At 52.8% G+C, this 20,339-nt stretch overlaps 1 protein-coding gene across 1 annotated transcript in view; it reads left to right on the top strand.

Moving 5' to 3' along the window:
• Window positions 1-461: 461 nt before the first annotated feature.
• The window catches only part of LOC109886113 (low-density lipoprotein receptor-related protein 6-like), a 79,237-nt gene continuing 59,359 nt past the window's right edge, over window positions 462-20,339 (top strand). Inside the window, 2 exon segments of the mRNA XM_031820090.1 lie at window positions 462-1,139; window positions 9,669-10,077. Of these exon segments, the coding sequence (XP_031675950.1) occupies window positions 1,085-1,139; window positions 9,669-10,077 (464 nt within the window). The 5' untranslated portion in view covers window positions 462-1,084.

Genomic DNA, 20,339 nt, shown 5'->3' with positions numbered 1-20,339 from the left:
TGGCAGAGAAATGAACATTTGATTCTCTAGCAACATCTCTGGTGGACATTCCTGCAGTCAGCATGCCAATTGCACACTCCCTCAAAACTTGAGACATCTGTGGCCATTGTGTTGTGTGACAAAACTTCACATTTTAGTGGCTTTTATTTTCCCCAGGACAAGGTGCGCCTGAGTAATGATCACGCTGTTCAATCTTCTTGATATGCCTCACCTGTCAAGTGGATGGATAATCTTGGCAAAGGAGAAATGCTCACTAACAAAGATGTATAATTTGTGCCCCAAAATTGAGAGAAATTAGCATTTTAATTCTCTATGGAAACATTTCTGGCGATCTTTTATTTCAGCTTGTGAAACATGGGACCAACACTTTACATGTTGTGTTTCTATTTTGGTTCAGTATATAATGCATGATAATACCATTCCCCCTCTCTGCTCCTTCCTCTGTTCTGAGGAGTGAAAGGAGATCCGGCCAGCAGCCGAGGCAGGGTCATAGGGGTATGTTATTCTAAACCGAAGCACCGAGTGCTCCGGCAGAAAATAGTCCCTTCGGAATGTGTTTCTTTCACACTCAAACAATTGTTGTATTAGACCAGGTTTAATGTCTTCGACCGAGAACAAGTGTCTTGACCTATCGGTTGCGTGATTTTATCAGCCACCGTAGCGATTTTGAATGTGTTGAAATCCGCTGGACGAGAGAGGCTGCATGTAATCAAGTCCAACAATAGGCAGCAGAGAAAGAGACGGAGGGGAAGGAGAGAAGGTACAGGAGGGGGAGGGTTGGCATGTTCTGCTCCCGGGGCGGAAGGAGACGTTGCGCTCAGGCAGGAGAATGAATCGCAGCGCCACCGAGCCTGGAACCTCCGACGTAGTAGAATGGAGCTGAGAAGAATCACAGTTACATTGTAGCCAGAAACAACCCCCCCGACGTAGTAGAATGGAACTGAGAATAATCCCAGTTACATTGTAGCCAGAAACAAAACCCCGAATATTGTTCCAATATAACAGTTCCGTCGGAGGAATAGAAACACAGCGATGCGGACCAGGCGCTGAACAGGAGCGGCCGGGGTGAGAACAAGGCAGAAAGATGGGCGCCGTGCTACGGACTGTGTTGTTGTGTAGTTTTTCTTTACTAATAAGAGGTGAGTTTTGATCTTTTTGCTTGTTTGATGTATTTTTCCTTCCGTGGAAAGTTTGTGTGGTGTTGGGGGTGTATGGTTTCCAGAGGTGGGGATCCTAGTGTCCAGATTTGGGGCTCTTTCTTTACAATGGCCTCGTTTGCTCATTAGTGGGGCCCAGTGAAGGGGATGTGATTTACTCATCATCAAGGAGTAACTAGCTAACGTTAGCAGGATGGCTAACTACAACACAGTGGTTTCCCCACAGCTACCTGTATCTCCTGTAACTAGCTAACTACAACACAGTGGTTTCCCCACAGCTACCTGTATCTCCTGTAACTAGCTAACTACAACACAGTGTTTTCCCCACAGCTCCTTGCTACCTATATCTCCTGTAACTAGCTAACTACAACAGTGTTTTCCCCACAGCTCCTTGCTACCTATATCTCCTGTAACTAGCTAACTACAACAGTGTTTTCCCCACAGCTCCTTGCTACCTATATCTCCTGTAACCAACTAGTCTTTTTTTCCACTGTTTTGTTGGTTTGTAAAATTTGTTAAGTTAATGATTATTTTTACTAGTTGTTTGTATTATTTCCACACCTGTTGAAGCCACGGCAGGTATTTTCTACAGTTACTGTTGTGATTTAGTTGAACTATCTTAGCCATCCAGAGAGACACCCTGATACCTAGCTAAGTCTGCTAGCTACTCTGGCTAACAATAACGTCGACTGCATATGTTCCATTAAAAGGTGCCTCCACAGACAAGACACATTTGTTGCATACTTCATTTGTTAAGAGTAACTAACAACTAATTGCAAGTGAATGATCTAAAAGTAGCTAACTAGTTAGACCATGATACTGCATGGACCACATTAGAACAGAGGACGTTCATTTGGCAAAGTGTTGTAAGTAACTAGGCTAATGTGGATTGTAGTTCTCTAACCAGCTATACACCAATACGTCAAGGCCTATTTGCTCTTAAATATTAGTTTTCCACTGCTTGGTGGCTGTGGAAACATCTGTTCAAATAATCATGGATTCCTTGTTCACACAATCTGCAACGGCAGCTTAATCTGGACTAGGGTTCATTCTCACACCTCATTCAATCTGGACTAGGTTTCATTCTCAAACCTCATTCAATCTGGACTAGGTTTCATTCTCATATACACCTCATTCAATCGGGACTAGGTTTCATTCTCTTCTCACATACACCTCATTCAATCTGGACTAGGTTTCATTCTCACATACGCCTCATTCAATCTGGACTAGGTTTCATTCTCACTTACGCCTCATTCAATCTGGACTAGGTGTCATTCTCACATACACCTCATTCAATGTGGACTAGGTGTCATTCTCACATACGCCTCATTCAATCTGGACTAGGTTTCATTCTCACATACGCCTCATTCAATCTGGACTAGGTTTCATTCTCACATACGCCTCATTCAATCTGGACTAGGTTTCATTCTCACATACGCCTCATTCAATCTGGACTAGGTTTCATTCTCACATACGCCTCATTCAATCTGGACTAGGTTTCATTCTCACATACGCCTCATTCAATCTGGACTAGGTTTCATTCTCACATACGCCTCATTCAATCTGGACTAGGTTTCATTCTCACATACGCCTCATTCAATCTGGACTGGGTTTCATTCTCACATACGCCTCATTCAATCTGGACTAGGTTTCATTCTCACATACGCCTCATTCAATCTGGACTAGGTTTCATTCTCACATACGCCTCATTCAATCTGGACTAGGTTTCATTCTCACATACGCCTCATTCAATCTGGACTAGGTTTCATTCTCACATACGCCTCATTCAATCTGGACTAGGTTTCATTCTCACATACGCCTCATTCAATCTGGACTAGGTTTCATTCTCACATACGCCTCATTCAATCTGGACTAGGTTTCATTCTCACATACGCCTCATTCAATCTGGACTAGGTTTCATTCTCACATACGCCTCATTCAATCTGGACTAGGTTTCATTCTCACATACGCCTCATTCAATCTGGACTAGGTTTCATTCTCACATACGCCTCATTCAATCTGGACTAGGTTTCATTCTCACATACGCCTCATTCAATCTGGACTAGGTTTCATTCTCACATACGCCTCATTCAATCTGGACTAGGTTTCATTCTCACATACGCCTCATTCAATCTGGACTAGGTTTCATTCTCACATACGCCTCATTCAATCTGGACTAGGTTTCATTCTCACATACGCCTCATTCAATCTGGACTAGGTTTCATTCTCACATACGCCTCATTCAATCTGGACTAGGTTTCATTCTCTTCTCACATACGCCTCATTCAATCTGGACTAGGTTTCATTCTCTTCTCACATACGCCTCATTCAATCTGGACTAGGTTTCATTCTCTTCTCACATACGCCTCATTCAATCTGGACTGCGTCTCCTTCTCACATAAACCTAAGGTATCTTTCTAGTAGGGTAAGGCAGGGGAGGTCACTGTGTTAAACTATGGAGGGGAAGTATCTCTCCCAGCAGTCACACCCATCATATCTTTGCCTTTCCCTGGTTTTTGATCTAAAAGGTTTAAATCACCTACGAGATGGAAATGTAGACTTTAGTTTATTCAAGGCTTGGGTAGAATCAGATAGGGTCTAACTACCACACCGGTGTGCAGACGATTCAGTTTGCTACTGCCGTTCAGTGAAGTTAGTGCACTTCCTATTCAGTTTGCTACTGCCGTTCAGTGAAGTTAGTGCACTTCCTATTCAGTTTGCTACTGCCGTTCAGTGACGTTAGTGCACTTCCTATTCAGTTTGCTACTGCCGTTCAGTGACGTTAGTGCACTTCCTATTCAGTTTGCTACTGCCGTTCAGTGACGTTAGTGCACTTCCTATTCAGTTTGCTACTGCCGTTCAGTGACGTTAGTACACTTCCTATTCAGTTTGCTACTGCCGTTCAGTGAAGTGCACTTCCTATTCAGTTTGCTACTGCCGTTCAGTGACGTTAGTACACTTCCTATTCAGTTTGCTACTGCCGTTCAGTGAAGTGCACTTCCTATTCAGTTTGCTACTGCCGTTCAGTGACGTTAGTGCACTTCCTATTCAGTTGGCATAGCTAGACTATCATTGGGAAATGGGTTTATCACCGTGTACTCTGAAACTAGTCTTCAGATACTATGTGATGAGAATGTTTTCAGTCTAGTCTGGGTGGTTTTGAATTCAGTGGTTCCCAAATGTCCCCCTATTCCCTATAATAGTCCACTACCTTGGACCCGGGCCCATAGGCTGCATCCCAAATGACCCTATTCCCTATAATAGTCCACTACCTTGGGCCCATAGGCTGCATCCCAAATGACCCCCTATTCCCTGTAATAGTCCGCTACCTTGGACCCGGGCCCATAGGCTGCATCCCAAATGACTCTATTCCCTATAATAGTCCACTACCTTGGACCCGGGCCCATAGGCTTGCATCCCAAATGGCCCCCTATTCCCTATAATAGTCCCGGGCCCATAGTCTGCATCCCAAATGACTCTATTCCCGATGTGATTTTGATAGTGGTAGTCACGTCTGAGTAGTATTGAGCAGTAATACTGGCTACAGTAGGCTAGACCCTCTCGCCATCTGGCAGCCATATTGGATGACGTGGATGAAAGGAAAAGTGGTTCAACTTCCATTCAACTGTTCTGAGAAATCACGGGTGTTTTTGGATCGGAGAGGACTGGCGTGTTTGGATCAGAAAAGCACTGGTCTCAAGACAACATGGAGGATAACAAAAGTTTGGACCTTGTTCAGAGACGTTTCAGTCTGAAGTACAAGCTGCCTCTAGAAATTTTTTAATCTGTTTGTAGTGTTATATCCCTGTAGGGGCCAGGGGGTCCCTGTAGGGGCCGGGGGTCCCCGGCTGTGTGGCCCCCGGCTGTGTGGCCCCCGGCTGACTTGGCCCCCGGCTGTGTGGCCCCCGGCTGTGTGGCCCCCGGCTGTGTGGCCCCCGGCTGTGTGGCCTCCGGCTGACTTGGCCCCCGGCTGACTTGGCCGTCTGGCCCCCGGCTGACTTGGGCCCCGGCTGACTTGGGCCCCGGCTGTCTGGACCCCGGCTGACTTGGGCCCCGGCTGTCTGGACCCCGGCTGACTTGGCCCCCGGCTGACTTGGCCCCCGGCTGTCTGGCCCCCGGCTGTCTTGGGCCCCGGCTGTCTTGGGCCCCGGCTGACTTGGGCCCCGGCTGTCTGGACCCCGGCTGACTTGGGCCCCGGCTGTCTGGACCCCGGCTGACTTGGGCCCTGGCCGTCTGGGCCCTGGCCGTCTGGGCCCCGGCTGACTTGGGCCCCGGCTGACTTGGGCCCCGGCTGACTTGGGCCCCGGCTGTCTGGACCCCGGCTGACTTGGCCCCCGGCCGTCTGGACCCCGGCTGACTTGGCCCCCGGCTGTCTGGCCCCCGGCCGTCTGGCCCCCGGCTGACTTGGCCCCCGGCCGTCTGGACCCCGGCTGACTTGGGCCCCCGGCTGACTTGGCCCCCGGCTGTCTGGCCCCCGGCCGTCTGGCCCCCGGCTGACTTGGGCCCTTCAGATAGCCAACCATTTCTACTGGTGTTAAAAAAAACATACTGCAAAGTTCCTGTTAACAACAACAAATCATTTTGTGTCCTGAAGATGCAATTTCCCCTCGATTTGCTCTTGTCATAGTGTATCAGTGTTGTCGGACTTCAGTGAGCTGCCCCATGTTCTGACCCCCCTCCCTCCCCGCCCCCCCAAGTCAGTCAGTCAGAAGCACATAGTCTGAGGCACGGAGCTGCAGTTTGACCTTGGCGTTTGTCCCAAATGGACACCTATTCCCTCTAGTGCACTACCTTTGAACACCGCCCAGGTGTAGTGGGCCACTTGGGAAGAAGCCTTCAGCGATACGCTCGCAAGTGGTGGTTGTTGGGGTATGTTGGCATGTGGTGGTAGTCACCAGTTTTCAGATTGGCAGGTTCCTCTTCTCTCTGGGGGGGGGGGGGGGGGGGGGGGGTACTGTAGGGGTGTTGCAGTACTGTAGTAGGGGTGTTGTAGTACTGTAGTAGGGTTGTTGTAGGACTGTAGTAGGGGTGTTGTAGGACTGTTGTAGGACTGTAGTAGGGGTGTTGTAGTACTGTAGGGGTGTTGTAGGACTGTATAGTATTTCTGTCTGACCCCTCCCCCTACCCCCTACCCCTCCAGGTGTACCCCTCCTGCTCTATGTACTGTATAGTATTTCTGTCTGACCCCCCCTCCCCCACCAGGTGTACCCCTCCTGCTCTATGTACTGTATAGTATTTCTGTCTGACCCCCCTCCCCCCTCCCCCACCAGGTGTACCCCTCCTGCTCTATGTACTTTATAGTATTTCTGTCTGACCCTCCCCCCTACCCCTCCCCCCTCCCCCTCCCCCACCAGGTGTACCCCTCCTGCTCTATGTACTGTATAGTATTTCTGTCTGACCCCCCTCCCCCACCAGGTGTACCCCTCCTGCTCTATGTACTGTATAGTATTTCTGTCTGACCCCCCTCCCCCTACCCCCCCCCCCCCCCCTACCCCCTCCCCCTCCAGGTGTACCCCTCCTGCTCTATGTACTGTATAGTATTTCTGTCTGACCCCCCTCCCCCCTACCCCCTCCCCCACCAGGTGTACCCCTCCTGCTCTATGTACTGTATAGTATTTCTGTCTGACCCTACCCCCTCCCCCATCAAATCAAATTTATTTATATAGCCCTTCGTACATCAGCTGATATCTCAAAGTGCTGTACAGAAACCCAGCCTAAAACCCCAAACAGCAAGCAATGCAGGTGTAGAAGCACGGTGGCTAGGAAAAACTCCCTAGAAAGGCCAATACCTAGGAAGAAACCTAGAGAGGAACCAGGCTATGTGGGGTGGCCAGTCCTCTTCTGGCTGTGCCGGGTGGAGATTATAACAGAACATGGCCAAGATGTTAAAATGTTCATAAATGACCAGCATGGTCGAATAATAATAAGGCAGAACAGTTGAAACTAGAGCAGCAGCACAGTCAGGTGGAAGTTGAAACTGGAGCAGCAGCATGGCCAGGTAGACTGGGGACAGCAAGGAGTCATCATGTCAGGTAGTCCTGGGGCATGGTCCTGGGGCTCAGGTCAGTTGAAACTGGAACAGCAGCATGGCCAGGTGGACTGGGGACAGCAAGGAGTCATCATGTCAGGTAGTCCTGGGGCATGGTCCTAGGGCTCAGGTCAGTTGAAACTGGAACAGCAGCATGGCCAGGTGGACTGGGGACAGCAAGGAGTCATCATGTCAGGTAGTCCTGGGGCATGGTCCTAGGGCTCAGGTCCTCCGAGAGAGAGAAAGAAAGAGAGAAGGAGAGAATTAGAGAACGCACACTTAGATTCACACAGGACACCGAATAGGACAGGAGAAGTACTCCAGATATGACAAACTGACCCCAGCCCCCCGACACACAAACTACTGCAGCATAAATACTGGAGGCTGAGACAGGAGGGGTCAGGAGACACTGTGGCCCCATCCGAGGACACCCCCGGACAGGGCCAAACAGGAAGGATATAACCCCACCCACTTTGCCAAAGCACAGCCCCCACACCACTAGAGGGATATCTTCAACCACCAATTTACCATCCTGAGACAAGGCTGAGTATAGCCCACAAAGATCTCCGCCACGGCACAACCCAAGGGGGGGGGCGCCAACCCAGACAGGATGACCACAACAGTGAATCAACCCACTCAGGTGACGCACCCCCTCCAGGGACGGCATGAGAGAGCCCCAGCAAGCCAGTGACTCAGCCCCTGTAATAGGGTTAGAGGCAGAGAATCCCAGTGGAAAGAGGGGAACCGGCCAGGCAGAGACAGCAAGGGCGGTTCGTTGCGCCAGAGCCTTTCCGTTCACCTTCCCACTCCTGGGCCAGACTACACTCAATCATATGACCCACTGAAGAGATGAGTCTTCAGTAAAGACTTAAAGGTTGAGACCGAGTTTGCGTCTCTGACATGGGTAGGCAGACCGTTCCATAAAAATGGAGCTCTATAGGAGAAAGCCCTGCCTCCAGCTGTTTGCTTAGAAATTCTAGGGACAATTAGGAGGCCTGCGTCTTGTGACCGTAGCGTACGTATAGGTATGTACGGCAGGACCAAATCAGAGAGATGGGTAGGAGCAAGCCCATGTAATGCTTTGTAGGTTAGCAGTAAAACCTTAATCAGCCCTTGCTTTGACAGGAAGCCAGTGTAGAGAGGCTAGCACTGGAGTAATATGATCAAATTTTTTGGTTCTAGTCAGGATTCTAGCAGCCGTATTTAGCACTAACTGAAGTTTATTTAGTGCTTTATCCGGGTAGCCGGAAAATAGAGCATTGCAGTAGTCTAACCTAGAAGTGACAAAAGCATGGATTAATTTTTCTGCATCATTTTTGGACAAAGTTTCTGATTTTTGCAATGTTACGTAGATGGAAAAAAGCTGTCCTCGAAATGGTCTTGATATGTTCTTCAAAAGAGAGATCAGGGTCCAGAGTAACGCCGAGGTCCTTCACAGTTTTATTTGAGACGACTGTACAACCATTAAGATTAATTGTCAGATTCAACAGAAGATCTCTTTGTTTCTTGGGACCTAGAACAAGCATCTCTGTTTTGTCCGAGTTTAATAGTAGAACGTTTGCAGCCATCCACTTCCTTATGTCTGAAACACATGCTTCTAGCGAGGGCAATTTTGGGGCTTCACCATGTTTCATTGAAATGTACAGCTGTGTGTCATCCGCATAGCAGTGAAAGTTTACATTATGTTTTCGAATAACATCCCCAAGAGGTAAAATATATAGTGAAAACAATAGTGGTCCTAAAACGGAACCTTGAGGAACACCGAAATTTACAGTTGATTTGTCAGAGGACAAACCATTCACAGAGACAAACTGATATCTTTCCGACAGATAAGATCTAAACCAGGCCAGAACATGTCCGTGTAGACCAATTTGGGTTTCCAATCTCTCCAAAAGAATGTGGTGATCGATGGTATCAAAAGCAGCACTAAGGTCTAGGAGCACGAGGACAGATGCAGAGCCTCGGTCCGATGCCATTAAAATGTCATTTACCACCTTCACAAGTGCCGTCTCAGTGCTATGATGGGGTCTAAAACCAGACTGAAGCATTTCGTATACATTGTTTGTCTTCAGGAAGGCAGTGAGTTGCTGCGCAACAGCCTTCTCTAAAATGTTTGAGAGGAATGGAAGATTCGATATAGGCCGATAGTTTTTTTTATATTTTCTGGGTCAAGGTTTGGCTTTTTCAAGAGAGGCTTTTCAAGAGAGGCTCCCCCCTCCCCCTCCCCCACCAGGTGTACCCCTCCTGCTCTATGTACTGTATAGTATTTCTGTCTGACCCCCCCTCCCCCTACCCCCTCCCCCCTCCCCCTCCCCCACCAGGTGTACCCCTCCTGCTCTATGTACTGTATAGTATTTCTGTCTGACCCTACCCCCTCCCCCACCAGGTGTACCCCTCCCCCCTACCCCCTACCCCTCCAGGTGTACCCCTCCTGCTCTATGTACTGTATAGTATTTCTGTCTGACCCCCCCCTCCCCCACCAGGTGTACCCCTCCTGCTCTATGCCAACCGACGGGACCTGCGGCTGGTGGATGCGGCCCACGGCAGGGCCAACGCCACGGTGGTGGTGGGCGGTCTGGAGGACGCCGCCGCTGTGGACTACGTATACGCTCAGGGATTGGTCTACTGGAGTGACGTCAGCGAGGAGGCAATCAAATGCACCACCTTCAACCAATCAGGGCCCGGCTCGGCGGCGGCCGCCCAGACTGTGGTTGTATCGGGGCTGGCGTCCCCGGACGGCCTGGCCTGTGACTGGTTAGGCAGGAAGCTGTACTGGACGGACTCTGAGACCAATCGGATTGAGGTGGCCGAGCTGGATGGATCATTACGGAGAGTTCTCTTCTGGCAGGACCTGGACCAACCCCGAGCCATCTCTCTGGACCCGGGGAGAGGGTGAGTACCTGAAAACCTGAAGTAAAGTAGTGCTCAGTAGAACTACCTGGACCTGGCTTTGACTGGGGGGAGGGGGGACCAAGGTTCCTAAAACCAAGAGCTTCTCCCTCGTATCCGTCCGTCTGGAGGATACTAGAACGATGGGGACAGGATGGAGGATACTAGAATGTTAGCGGACAGGCTGGAGGATACTAGAACGTTAGGGGACAGGCTGGAGGATACTAGAACGTTAGGGGACAGGCTGGAGGATACTAGAACGTTAGGGGACAGGCTGGAGGATACTAGAACGTTAGGGGACAGGCTGGAGGATACTAGAACGTTAGGGGACAGGCTGGAGGATACTAGAACGTTAGGGGACAGGCTGGAGGATACTAGAACGTTAGGGGACAGGCTGGAGGATACTAGAACGTTAGGGGACAGGCTGGAGGATACTAGAACGTTAGGGGACAGGCTGGAGGATACTAGAACGTTAGGGGACAGTACAGGTTGGAGGTTCAGGGACCTATGTGAGAGTGTGTCTGTCTGCAGGATTTTATTTTACAAGGTGGTGCTGTGTCCCCCTTTGGACTCAGAGACTCTTGCATTCTTTGGGGAGAAGTGGGATGCCTCTTCTGACCCCACTGATACAGTAGAACTGCCTCTTCCAGGACCCACAGCTAGATGCTGTGTTAATGGTGAGGTCTGAGACCGTAGAACGACCAGGACCCACAGCTAGATGCTGTGTTAATGGTGATGTGAGGGCTGATACAGTAGAACTGCCTCTTCCAGGACCCACAGCTAGATGCTGTGTTAATGGTGAGGTGGGGACTGATACAGTAGAACTGCCTCTTCCAGGACCCACAGCTAGATGCTGTGTTAATGGTGAGGTGGGGGCTGATACAGTAGAACTGCCTCTTCCAGGACCCACAGCTAGAAGCTGTGTTAATGGTGAGGTGGGGGCTGATACAGTAGAACTGCCTCTTCCAGGACCCACAGCTAGATGCTGTGTTAATGGTGATGTGAGGGCTGAGACACCTTAATGGTGAGGTCTGAGACCGTAGAACGACCAGGACCCACAGCTAGATGCTGTGTTAATGGTGAGGTGGGGGCTGATACAGTAGAACTGCCTCTTCCAGGACCCACAGCTAGATGCTGTGTTAATGGTGATGTGAGGGCTGAGACACCTTAATGGTGAGGTCTGAGACCGTAGAACGACCAGGACCCACAGCTAGATGCTGTGTTAATGGTGAGGTGGGGGCTGATACAGTAGAACTGCCTCTTCCAGGACCCACAGCTAGATGCTGTGTTAATGGTGAGGTGGGGACTGATACAGTAGAACTGCCTCTTCCAGGACCCACAGCTAGATGCTGTGTTAATGGTGAGGTGGGGACTGATACAGTAGAACTGCCTCTTCCAGGACCCACAGCTAGATGCTGTGTTAATGGTGAGGTGGGGGCTGATACAGTAGAACTGCCTCTTCCAGGACCCACAGCTAGAAGCTGTGTTAATGGTGAGGTGGGGGCTGATACAGTAGAACTGCCTCTTCCAGGACCCACAGCTAGATGCTGTGTTAATGGTGAGGTGGGGACTGATACAGTAGAACTGCCTCTTCCAGGACCCACAGCTAGATGCTGTGTTAATGGTGAGGTGGGGACTGATACAGTAGAACTGCCTCTTCCAGGACCCACAGCTAGATGCTGTGTTAATGGTGAGGTGGGGGCTGATACAGTAGAACTGCCTCTTCCAGGACCCACAGCTAGATGCTGTGTTAATGGTGATGTGAGGGCTGAGACAGTAGAACGACCAGGACCCACAGCTAGATGCTGTGTTAATGTTGATGTGAGGGCTGAGACACCTTAATGGTGAGGTCTGAGACCGTAGAACGACCAGGACCCACAGCTAGATGCTGTGTTAATGGTGAGGTGGGGGCTGATACAGTAGAACTGCCTCTTCCAGGACCCACAGCTAGATGCTGTGTTAATGGTGAGGTGGGGACTGATACAGTAGAACTGCCTCTTCCAGGACCCACAGCTAGATGCTGTGTTAATGGTGAGGTGAGGACTGATACAGTAGAACTGCCTCTTCCAGGACCCACAGCTAGATGCTGTGTTAATGGTGAGGTGGGGGCTGATACAGTAGAACTGCCTCTTCCAGGACCCACAGCTAGATGCTGTGTTAATGGTGATGTGAGGGCTGAGACAGTAGAACGACCAGGACCCACAGCTAGATGCTGTGTTAATGGTGAGGTGGGGGCTGATACAGTAGAACTGCCTCTTCCAGGACCCACAGCTAGATGCTGTGTTAATGGTGAGGTGGGGGCTGATACAGTAGAACTGCCTCTTCCAGGACCCACAGCTAGATGCTGTGTTAATGGTGAGGTGGGGACTGATACAGTAGAACTGCCTCTTCCAGGACCCACAGCTAGATGCTGTGTTAATGGTGATGTGAGGGCTGAGACAGTAGAACGACCAGGACCCGCAGCTAGATGCTGTGTTAATGGTGATGTGAGGGCTGAGACAGTAGAACGACCAGGACCCGCAGCTAGATGCTGTGTTAATGGTGAGGTCTGAGACCGTAGAACGACCAGGACCCACAGCTAGATGCTGTGTTAATGGTGAGGACTGAGACAGTAGAACGACCAGGACCCACAGCTAGATGCTGTGTTCATGGTGACGTGAGGGCTGATACAGTAGAACGACCAGGACCCACAGCTAGATGCTGTGTTAATGGTGACGTGAGGGCTGTTGACACTTTGTTTACTCTGTACTGGTCAGTGGACACGGCTGTTGACACTTTGTTTACTCTGTACTGGTCAGTGGACACGGCTGTTGACACTTTGTTTACTCTGTACTGGTCAGTGGACACTGCTGTTGACACGTTGTTGACATTTCACCAGTCAGTGCTCTCTGGTGAGTGGATATAATAGGTTTGTCTCTTTCAGTAGTTAGGCTAGCCAGCTGGGACATACACTATCTCTGTCACATACAGTTAGGTGTGTCACATAGTTTCCATTTTTAACTGTCTGCTTGCCAAATCTCAAACTCAAATTGTCTTTGTTCAGCTGAAATGAGCTGCAGTTGAAGTCGGAAGTTTACATACACTGAGGTTGGAGTCGTTAACTTGTTTTTCAAACACTCCACAGATGTCTTGTTAAACAAACTACAGTTTTGGCAAGTTGGTTAGGACATCTACTTTGTGCATGACATAAGTCATTTTTCAAAAAATTGCTTACAGACAGATCATTTCACTTATAATTCACTGTATCAAAATTCCAGTGGGTCAGAAGTTTACTTACACTAAGTTGACTGTGCCTTTAAACATCTTGGAACATTCCAGAAAATGATGTCGTGGCTTTAGAAGCTTCTGATAGGCTAATTGATATCATTTGAGTCAGTTGGAGGTGTACCTGTGGATGTATTTTAAGGCCTACCTTCAAACTCAGTGTCTCCTTACTTGAAATCATGGGGAAATCGAAAGAAATCAGCCAAAACCTCAGAAAAAAAATTGTAGACCTCCACAAGTCTGGTTCATCCTTGGGAGCAATTTCCAAATGCCTGAATGTACCACGTTCATCTGTACAAACAATAGTATGCAAGTATAAACACCATGGGACCACGCAGCCATCATACCGCTCAGGAAGGAGACGCATTCTGTCTCCTAGAGATGAACGTACTTTGGTGCGAAATGTGCAAATCAATCCCAGAACAACAGCAAAAGACCTTGTGAAGATGCTGGAGGAAACAGGTACAAAAGTATCTATATCCACAGTAAAACGAGTCCTATGTCAACATAACACGAAAGGTCAGCAAGGAAGGAGCCACTGCGGACAAAGATGGTACGTTTTGGAGAAATGTCCTCTGGTCTGATGAAACAAGAATAGAACTGTTTGGCCATAATGACCATCGTTATGCTTTGGAGGAAAAAGGGGGAGGCTTGCAAGCCGAAGAACACCATCCCAGCTGTGAAGCATGGGGGTGGCAGCATCATGTTGTGGGGGTGCTTTGCTGCAGGAGGGACTGGTGCACTTCACAAAATAGATGGCATCGTGAGGCAAGACAATTATGTATATATATTCAAGCAACATCTCAAGACATCAGTCAGGAAGTTAAAGCTTGGTTGCAAATGGGTCTTCCAAATGAACAATGACCCCAAGCATACGTCCAAAGTTGTGGTAAAATGGCCACTCCAATGCCTTTACTTTGTTGTCCTTAAGCCATCACAAAGCCCTGACCTCAATCCCATAGAAATTTTGTGGGCAGATCTGAAAAAGAGTGTGCAAGCAAGGAGGCCTACAAACCTGACTCAGTTACACCAGCTCTGTCAGGAGGAATGGGGCCAAAATTCACCCAACTTAATTGTGGAAGTCTACCCGACATGTTTGACCCAAGTTAAACTATTTAAAGGCAATGCTACCAAATACTAATTGACTGTATGTAAACTTCTCACCCACTGGGAATGTGATGAAAGAAATAAAAGCTGAAATAAATCATTCTCTCTACTATTATTCTGACATTTCACATTCTTAAAATAAAAGTGGTGATCCTAAGTTACCTAAGACAGGGAATATTTGCTAAGATTTAAATGTCAGGAATTCTGAAAAACTGAGTTTAAATGTATGTAAACTTCCGACTTCAACTACATCAATGCGCTTGGCGGGCCAATTCTTCCAGAGTACTTAAAGGTAGATTTTATATTGGTAGGATCTGAACCATCCTGTAGTTAGGGTGTTATATTGGTGGGATCTGGACCATCCTGTAGTTAGGGTGTTATACTGGTAGGATCTGGACCATCCTGTAGTTAGGGTGTTATACTGGTAGGATCTGGACCATCCTGTAGTTAGGGTGTTATATTGGTATGATCTGGACCATTCTGTAGTTAGGGTGTTGTCCGGGCTGTGTTTAGGGTGTTGTCCGGGCTGTGTTTAGGGCGTTGTCCGGGCTGTGTTTAGGGCGTTGTCCGGGCTGTGTTTAGGGCGTTGTCCGGGCTGTGTTTAGGGCGTTGTCCGGGCTGTGTTTAGGGCGTTGTCCGGGCTGTGTTTAGGGCGTTGTCCGGGCTGTGTTTAGGGCGTTGTCCGGGCTGTGTTTAGGGCGTTGTCCGGGCTGTGTTTAGGGCGTTGTCCGGGCTGTGTTTAGGGCGTTGTCCGGGCTGTGTTTAGGGCGTTGTCCGGGCTGTGTTTAGGGCGTTGTCCGGGCTGTGTTTAGGGCGTTGTCCGGGCTGTGTTTAGGGCGTTGTCCGGGCTGTGTTTAGGGCGCTGTCCGGGCTGTGTTTAGGGCGTTGTCCCGGGCTGTGTTTAGGGTTGTATTTAGGGCGGTGTCCAGGCTGTGTTTAGGGCGGTGTCCAGGCTGTGTTTAGGGCGGTGTCCGGGCTGTGTTTAGGGCGGTGTCCGGGCTGTGTTTAGGGCGTTGTCCGGGCTGTGTTTAGGGTTGTATTTAGGGCGGTGTCCAGGCTGTGTTTAGGGCTGTGTTTAGGGCGGTGTCCGGGCTGTGTTTAGGGCGGTGTCCCGGGCTGTGTTTAGGGCGGTGTCCCGGGCTGTGTTTAGGGCGTTGTCCCGGGCTGTGTTTAGGGTTGTATTTAGGGCGGTGTCCAGGCTGTGTTTAGGGCGGTGTCCAGGCTGTGTTTAGGGCGGTGTCCGGGCTGTGTTTAGGGCGGTGTCCGGGCTGTGTTTAGGGCGTTGTCCGGGCTGTGTTTAGGGCGTTGTCCGGGCTGTGTTTAGGGCGTTGTCCGGGCTGTGTTTAGGGCGTTGTCCCGGGCTGTGTTTAGGGTTGTATTTAGGGCGGTGTCCAGGCTGTGTTTAGGGCGGTGTCCGGGCTGTGTTTAGGGCGGTGTCCGGGCTGTGTTTAGGGCGGTGTCCGGGCTGTGTTTAGGGCGGTGTCCGGGCTGTGTTTAGGGCGTTGTCCGGGCTGTGTTTAGGGCGGTGTCCCGGGCTGTGTTTAGGGCGGTGTCCCGGGCTGTGTTTAGGGCGGTGTCCCGGGCTGTGTTTAGGGCGGTGTCCCGGGCTGTGTTTAGGGCGGTGTCCCGGGCTGTGTTTAGGGCGGTGTCCCGGGCTGTGTTTAGGGCGGTGTCCCGGGCTGTGTTTAGGGCGGTGTCCCGGGCTGTGTTTAGGGCGGTGTCCCGGGCTGTGTTTAGGGCGGTGTCCCGGGCTGTGTTTAGGGCGGTGTCCCGGGCTGTGTTTAGGGCGGTGTCCCGGGCTGTGTTGTCCGGGCTGTGTTGTCCGGGCTGTGTTTAGGGCGCTGTCCGGGCTGTGTTTAGGGTTGTCCCGGGCTGTGTTTAGGGTTGTGTTTAGGGCGGTGTCCGGGCTGTGTTTAGGGCGGTGTCCGGGCTGTGTTTAGGGCGGTGTCCGGGCTGTGTTTAGGGCGGTGTCCGGGCTGTGTTTAGGGTTGTCCCGGGCTGTGTTTAGGGTTGTGTTTAGGGCGGTGTCCGGGCTGTGTTTAGGGCGGTGTCCGGGCTGTGTTTAGGGCGGTGTCCGGGCTGTGTTTAGGGCGGTGTCCGGGCTGTGTTTAGGGCGGTGTCCGGGCTGTGTTTAGGGCGGTGTCCGGGCTGTGTTTAGGGCGGTGTCCGGGCTGTGTTTAGGGCGGTGTCCGGGCTGTGTTTAGGGCGGTGTCCGGGCTGTGTTTAGGGCGGTGTCCGGGCTGTGTTTAGGGCGGTGTCCGGGCTGTGTTTAGGGCGGTGTCCGGGCTGTGTTTAGGGCGGTGTCCGGGCTGTGTTTAGGGCGGTGTCCGGGCTGTGTTTAGGGCGGTGTCCGGGCTGTGTTTAGGGCGGTGTCCGGGCTGTGTTTAGGGCGGTGTCCGGGCTGTGTTGTCCGGGCTGTGTTTAGGGCGCTGTCCCGGGCTGTGTTTAGGGCTGTGTTTAGGGCGGTGTCCGGGCTGTGTTTAGGGCGTTGTCCGGGCTGTGTTTAGGGCGGTGTCCCGGGCTGTGTTTAGGGCGGTGTCCCGGGCTGTGTTTAGGGCGGTGTCCCGGGCTGTGTTTAGGGCGGTGTCCCGGGCTGTGTTTAGGGCGGTGTCCCGGGCTGTGTTTAGGGCGGTGTCCCGGGCTGTGTTTAGGGCGGTGTCCCGGGCTGTGTTTAGGGCGGTGTCCCGGGCTGTGTTTAGGGCGGTGTCCCGGGCTGTGTTTAGGGCGGTGTCCCGGGCTGTGTTTAGGGCGGTGTCCCGGGCTGTGTTTAGGGCGGTGTCCCGGGCTGTGTTTAGGGCGGTGTCCCGGGCTGTGTTTAGGGCGGTGTCCCGGGCTGTGTTTAGGGCGGTGTCCCGGGCTGTGTTGTCCGGGCTGTGTTGTGCGGGCTGTGTTTAGGGCGCTGTCCGGGCTGTGTTTAGGGTTGTCCCGGGCTGTGTTTAGGGTTGTGTTTAGGGCGGTGTCCGGGCTGTGTTTAGGGCGGTGTCCGGGCTGTGTTTAGGGCGGTGTCCGGGCTGTGTTTAGGGCGGTGTCCGGGCTGTGTTTAGGGCGGTGTCCGGGCTGTGTTTAGGGCGGTGTCCGGGCTGTGTTTAGGGCGGTGTCCGGGCTGTGTTTAGGGCGGTGTCCGGGCTGTGTTTAGGGCGGTGTCCGGGCTGTGTTTAGGGCGGTGTCCGGGCTGTGTTTAGGGCGGTGTCCGGGCTGTGTTTAGGGCGGTGTCCGGGCTGTGTTTAGGGCGGTGTCCGGGCTGTGTTTAGGGCGGTGTCCGGGCTGTGTTTAGGGCGGTGTCCGGGCTGTGTTTAGGGCGGTGTCCGGGCTGTGTTTAGGGCGGTGTCCGGGCTGTGTTTAGGGCGGTGTCCGGGCTGTGTTGTCCGGGCTGTGTTTAGGGCGCTGTCCCGGGCTGTGTTTAGGGCTGTGTTTAGGGCGGTGTCCGGGCTGTGTTTAGGGGCGGTGTCCCGGGCTGTGTTTAGGGCGGTGTCCCGGGCTGTGTTTAGGGCGGTGTCCCGGGCTGTGTTTAGGGCGGTGTCCGGGCTGTGTTTAGGGCGGTGTCCGGGCTGTGTTTAGGGGCGGTGTCCGGGCTGTGTTTAGGGCGGTGTCCGGGCTGTGTTAGGGCGGTGTCCGGGCTGTGTTTAGGGCGGTGTCCGGGGCTGTGTTTAGGGCGGTGTCCCGGGCTGTGTTTAGGGCGGTGTCCCGGGCTGTGTTTAGGGCGGTGTCCCGGGCTGTGTTTAGGGCGGTGTCCCGGGCTGTGTTTAGGGCGGTGTCCCGGGCTGTGTTTAGGGCGGTGTCCCGGGCTGTGTTTAGGGCGGTGTCCCGGGCTGTGTTTAGGGCGGTGTCCCGGGCTGTGTTTAGGGCGGTGTCCCGGGCTGTGTTTAGGGCGGTGTCCCGGGCTGTGTTTAGGGCGGTGTCCCGGGCTGTGTTTAGGGCTGTGTCCAGGGCTGTGTTTAGGGCTGTGTCCAGGGCTGTGTTTAGGGCGGTGTTAGGGCTGTGTCCAGGGCGGTGTTTAGGGCGGTGTCCCGGGCTGTGTTTAGGGCGGTGTCCCGGGCTGTGTTTAGGGCGGTGTCCCGGGCTGTGTTTAGGGCGGTGTCCCGGGCTGTGTTTAGGGCGGTGTCCCGGGCTGTGTTTTGTCCTGGGGGTTGTCCGGGCTGTCGGGTGTGTCCGGGCTGTGTTTAGGGCGCTGTCCGGGCTGTGTTTAGGGCGGTGTCCCGGGCTGTGTTTAGGGCGGTGTCCCGGGCTGTGTTTAGGGCGGTGTCCCGGGCTGTGTTTAGGGCGGTGTTTAGGGCGGTGTCCCGGGCTGTGTTGTCCGGGCGTTGTCCGGGGCTGTGTTGTCCGGGCTGTGTTTAGGGCGCTGTCCGGGCTGTGTTTAGGGTTGTATTTAGGGCGGTGTCCAGCTGTGTTTAGGGCGGTGGTCCAGGCTGTGTTTAGGGCGGTGTCCAGGCTGTGTTTAGGGCGGTGTCCAGGCTGTGTTTAGGGGCGGTGTCCAGGCGTGTTTTAGGGCGGTGTCCAGGCCTGTGTTTAGGGCGGTGTCCAGGCTGTGTTTAGGGCGGTGTCCGGGCTGTGTTTAGGGCGGTGTCCGGGCTGTGTTGTCCGGGCTGTGTTTAGGGCGCTGTCCGGGCTGTGTTTAGGGCGTTGTCCCGGGCTGTGTTTAGGGTTGTATTTAGGGCGGTGTCCAGGCTGTGTTTAGGGCGGTGTCCAGGCTGTGTTTAGGGCGGTGTCCCGGGCTGTGTTTAGGGCGGTGTCCCGGGCTGTGTTTAAGGGCGGTGTCCCGGGCTGTGTTTAGGGCGTAGTCCCAGGCTGTGTTTAGGGCGGTGTCCCCGGGCTGTGTTTAGGGCGGTGTCCCGGCTGTGTTTAGGGCGGTGTCCCGGGCTGTGTTTAGGGCGGTGTCCCGGGCTGTGTTTAGGGCGGTGTCCCGGTCTGTGTTTAGGGCTGTGTCCGGGCTGTGTTTAGGGCTGTGTTTAGGGCTGTGTCCAGGCTGTGGTTTAGGGCTGTGTTTAGGGCGGTGTCCGGGCTGTGTTTAGGGGCGGTGTCCCGGGCTGTGTTTAGGGCTGTGTTTAGGGCTGTGTTTAGGGCGGTGTCCCGGGCTGTGTTTAGGGCGGTGTTCCGGGCTGTGTTTAGAGGGCGGTGTCCGGGCTGTTATAGGGGCGGTGTCCGGGCTGTGTTTAGGGCGTGTCCGGGCTGTGTTTAGAGGGCGTTGTCCGGGCTGTTGTTGTCGGGCTGTGTTTAGGGCGCTGTCCGGGCTGTGTTTAGGGGCGGTGTCCCGGGCTGTGTTTAGGAGGGCGGTGGTCCCGGGCGGTGTCCCGGGCTGTGTTAGGAGGGGCGGTGTCCCGGGCGGTGTCCCGGGCGGTGGTCCCGGGCTGTGTTTAGGGCGGTGTCCCGGGCGGTGTCCCGGGCTGTGTTTTAGGGCGGTGTCCCGGCTGTGTTTAGGGCGGTGTCCCGGGCTGTGTTTAGGGCGGTGTCCCGGGCTGTGTTTAGGCGGTGTCCCGGGCTGTGTTTAGGGCGGTGTCCCGGGCTGTGTTTAGGGGCGGTGTCCCGGGCTGTGTTTAGGGCGGTGTCCCGGGCTGTGTTTAGGGCGGTGTCCCGGGCTGTGTTTAGGGCGGTGTCCCGGGCTGTGTCCCGGGCTGTGTTTAGGGCGGTGTCCAGGCTGTGTTTAGGGCGGTGTCCCGGGCTGTGTTTAGGGCGGTGTCCAGGCTGTGTTTAGGGCGGTGTTTAGGGCTGTGTTTAGGGCGGTGTCCAGGCTGTGTTTAGGGCGGTGTCCAGGCTGTGTTTAGGGGCGGTGTCCCGGGCTGTGTTTAGGGGCGGTGTCCAGGCTGTGTTTAGGGCGGTGTTCCCCAACTAAAGGGTTTTATTAAACCGCTGGTGTCTGTTTTCTTCCAACAAGTGTTCTTGTCTTTGTGGCTCCATCT

Source organism: Oncorhynchus kisutch, unplaced genomic scaffold, assembly GCF_002021735.2.
Source record: "Oncorhynchus kisutch isolate 150728-3 unplaced genomic scaffold, Okis_V2 scaffold3040, whole genome shotgun sequence".
In the NCBI taxonomy this organism is placed as follows: Eukaryota; Metazoa; Chordata; class Actinopteri; order Salmoniformes; family Salmonidae; genus Oncorhynchus; species Oncorhynchus kisutch.
This window is presented reverse-complemented; position numbering and strand designations above follow the sequence as displayed.